Source organism: Coturnix japonica, unplaced genomic scaffold, assembly GCF_001577835.2.
Source record: "Coturnix japonica isolate 7356 unplaced genomic scaffold, Coturnix japonica 2.1 chrUnrandom500, whole genome shotgun sequence".
NCBI lineage: Eukaryota > Metazoa > Chordata > Aves > Galliformes > Phasianidae > Coturnix > Coturnix japonica.
This window is the reverse complement of record NW_015439891.1, coordinates 53,439-57,360: the sequence shown is the minus strand read 5'-3', so window position 1 is coordinate 57,360 and position 3,922 is coordinate 53,439. Positions and strand designations below refer to the sequence as shown.

Genomic DNA, 3,922 nt, shown 5'->3' with positions numbered 1-3,922 from the left:
GCCCCATAGCAGCTCAGAGGCGGCGGATCTTCATCTCGCTGCGGCGCAGGGAGGAGTTGAATCCCTTCCATTGGGGTCTATGGGGCTCTATGGGATACTATGGGGTCTGTGGGTCTCTGTTGGGGTCTAAGGGGCTCTATGGGGTCTGTTGGGTTCTATGGGGGTCTATGGGGGTCTATGGGCATCTATGGGGCTCTATGGGGTCTGTAGGGCTCTATGGGGTCTGTTGGGTTCTATGGGGTTCTATGGGCTTCTATGGGGCCCTATGGGGTCTGTGGGTCCCTGTTGGGGTCTAAGGGGTTCTATGGGGTCTATGGGGCTCTATGGGCTCTATGGGGTCTATGGAGCTCTATGGGTTCTATGGAGCTCTATGGGTCTCTATGAGTTCTATGGGGCTCTATGGGTCCCTATGGGGTCTGTTGGGTTCTATGGGGTCTGTAGGGCTCTATGGGCATCTATGGGGCTCTATGGGGTCTGTAGGGCTCTATGGAGCTCTATGGGGTCCATGGGACTCTATGGGGCTCTATGGGTCCCTATGGCCGACACATACAGACCCAAGGCAGCACATTGGGTTCCTTTATTACCACCCCATAGCAGCTCAGAGGCGGCGGATCTTCATCTCGCTGCGGCGCAGGGAGGAGTTGAATCCCTTCCATTGGGGTTCTATGGGGCTCTATGGGACTCTATGGAGCTCCATGGGGTCTGTAGGGTTCTATGGGGTTCTATGGGGCTCTATGGGTCTCTATGGGGCTCTATGGGGTCTATGGAGCTCTATGGGGTCTGTTGGGTTCTATGGGGTCTATGTGGTTCTATGGGGCTCTATGGGGCTCTATGGGGCTCTATGGGGCTCTATGGGGTCTGTAGGGCTCTATGGGGTCTATGGGGTTCTATGGGGCCCAATGGGGTCCATGGGACTCTAAGGGGTTCTATGGGGTCTATGGAGCTCTATGGGGTTCTATGGGGTCTGTAGGGCTCTATGGGGCTCTATGGGACTCTATGGGGTCTGTAGGGCTCTATGGGGTCTGTATGGGACTCTATGCGGGTCTGTAGGCTCTATGGGTCTGTAGGCGCTATGGGGGCTCATATGGGACTCTAATGGGTCAGTAGGGCTACTAGGGGTCTGTAGGGCTCTTATGGGCTCTATGGACAATCTATGGGTCTGTAGGCTCTATGGGGTCTGTAGGCTCTATGGGGCTCTATGGGACTCTATGGGGTCTGTAGGGCTCTATGGGGTCTGTAGGGCTCTATGGGGCTCTATGGGACTCTATGGGGTCTGTAGGCTAAATATGGGGTCTCTGTAGGCGCGTCCTATAGACCCTTGTTTGACACATAAGACCCAAGGCAGCACCATTGGTTCCTTTATTATCTATTGATTATCCTCCACAATAGCCTCAGATGCGCGGTATCCTTGTCATACTCGCTGCGGCGCAAGGGAGTAGTGTGAATCCCTTCCATTGTGCCCAGTTGAGGCCGTTGGCGTAGGACAGATGTGCCCCCCCCAGTAGAAGCCGTTTCAGGTTGGAGAAGTGGCAGCTCTTGAACCACCAGGCGCCCGACGACAGCGCGGCGCAGTTCTGGACATACAGGTCCTGGTCACGGTCAAACGTCGAGAACTTCTGGCCGTGGTGGTAGCTCAGGGAGTCACCTGTGGGGCACAGACACATTGAGATACATGAGACCCATTGACACCATGAGACCTCATAGGGACCCAAATTGGGAAGACATTAGGACCATTGTAGACATTCGACCCACTGAGACCCATTGAGACCGCATTTCAAGACCCATTCGGACCCATGAGACACATGAGACCCATAGGAAGCATTTGACCCATTGGACCCATACGGACCCATCTGAGACCATTGGGACCCATGTAGACCCATGGGATCCATTGAGACCTTGTGAGACACATTGGGACCCATTGGACCCATGGGACCCAAATTGAGATACATAGGATCCCAGTATTAGACCCCATAGGACCATAGAGACTCATTAGCAGACCATAGAGACCCATAGAAGAACCATTGGACTCATAGAGACCCATAGGGACCCATTGAGGACCCATTGGAATCCCACATTGTGGACCCATTAGACCCCACTGACTACCCATAGGCGACCCATTGAGACCATTGGGACCCATTCAGACCCATTTCAGACCCACTTGGGAAACCATTGAGACCCTTTGGGACCCATTGAGACCCATTGGACCCACTAACCCATTGAGACCCCATTGGGAACCCATTGAGACCCATTGGGACCACATTGGTTCCCATTACGACCCATTAGACCATTGGGACCATTTGAGGACTCATTGCCCGACCCATTTGAGACCATTGAGACCCATTGGGACCATAGGCGACCAACATCTAGGAACCTCATAGGGGACCCATAGGAACCCATTCAGCACCTGACACCTTTGTAACCCATTGGAGACCCATAACCCATTGGCGAAACCATTGGCGACCCATTGAGACCCAATTGAGACCATTGGGACCATTACGCACCAATATAGAGATTCATTGGGACCCATTAAGACCATAGGTACCCATTAGACCCATTGAGGCTCATCCAGACCAATAGGTTCCATTCGGACCATTGAGACCCACTACAACCCATTGGGACCCATTGAGACCATTGGGACCCATTGAGACCCATTGGGACCCACTGAGACCCACTGAGACCCATTAGAACCCACTGGGACCATAGAGACCCATTGGGATCCATTAAGGCTCATTAGACCCATAGGGCCCATTGGGACTAACTGGGACCCATTGAGGGCCCATTGGACCCATTGAGACCCATTATGACCATAGGACCCCATTTGAGGACCCATTCGGACCCATTAGGACCCATTGACCATTGAGCTCATCTTAAGGACCTATAGGGTTCAAAATTGGGACCCATTCAGACCCACTGAGACCCATTGGGACCCATTGGGACCCATTGAGACCCATTATGACCCATTGGGACCCATTAGGACCCATTGAGCCCATTGAGACCCATTATGACCCATTGAGACCCACTGAGACCCATTGGGACCCATTGGAATACACTGAGGCCCATCCATAGTCATTGAGACCCATTGAGACCCATAGAGACCCATTGAGAGACTTTAGGACCATTGGTAGACATTGGGACCCATTGAGACCCATTGAGACCCATTCAGACCATTGGGACCCATTGAGACCCATTGAGACCCATAGGGAAGCATTTGGACCCATTGGGACCCATACGGACCCATTGAGACCATTGGGACCCATTGAGACCCATTGGGACCCACTGAGACCCATTCAGACCCATTGGGACCCATTGAGGCTCATTAGGAACTATAGGGTCTGTTGGGACCCATTGGGACCCATTACGACCCATTAGGACCCATTGGGACCCATTAGGACCCATTAGGACCCATTGGGACCCATTAAGACCATTGGGATCCATTGGAACCCATTGGGACCCATTGAGACCCATTGAGACCCATTGGGACCCATTGAGACCCATAGGGACCCATTGGGACCCATTGAGGCTCATTAGGACCTATAGGACCCATTGAGACTCATTGGGACCCATTGGGAGACACTGGGGCCATTGGGACCCACTGAGACCCATTGGGACCCATCGGGATCCATTGGGACCTATTGAGAACCATTGAGACTCATTGGGACCTATAGGGTCCATTGGGACCCATTCAGACCCATTGGGACCCATTGAGACCCATTGGGACCCATTGAGACCCATTGGGACCCATTGGGACCCATTGGGACCCATTGGGACCCATTGAGACCCATTGAGACCCATTGGGACATATTGGGACCCATTAAGACCCATAGGTTCCCATTAGGACCCATTGAGGCTCATCAGGACCTATAGGGTCCATTGGGACCCATTGAGACCCACTACAACCCATTGGGACCCATTGAGACCATTG

General features: G+C 53.1%; 1 protein-coding gene across 1 annotated transcript in view; it reads right to left on the bottom strand.

Moving 5' to 3' along the window:
* Positions 1 to 562: 562 nt before the first annotated feature.
* The window catches only part of LOC107307182 (microfibril associated protein 4), a gene marked incomplete at its 5' end in the record, with an annotated part of 36,288 nt that continues 32,928 nt past the window's right edge, over positions 563 to 3,922 (bottom strand). The window contains 2 exons of the mRNA XM_015850649.2: positions 563 to 649; positions 1,449 to 1,645. Of these exons, the coding sequence (XP_015706135.2) occupies positions 599 to 649; positions 1,449 to 1,645 (248 nt within the window). The remainder of the gene's footprint in view (positions 650 to 1,448; positions 1,646 to 3,922) is intronic.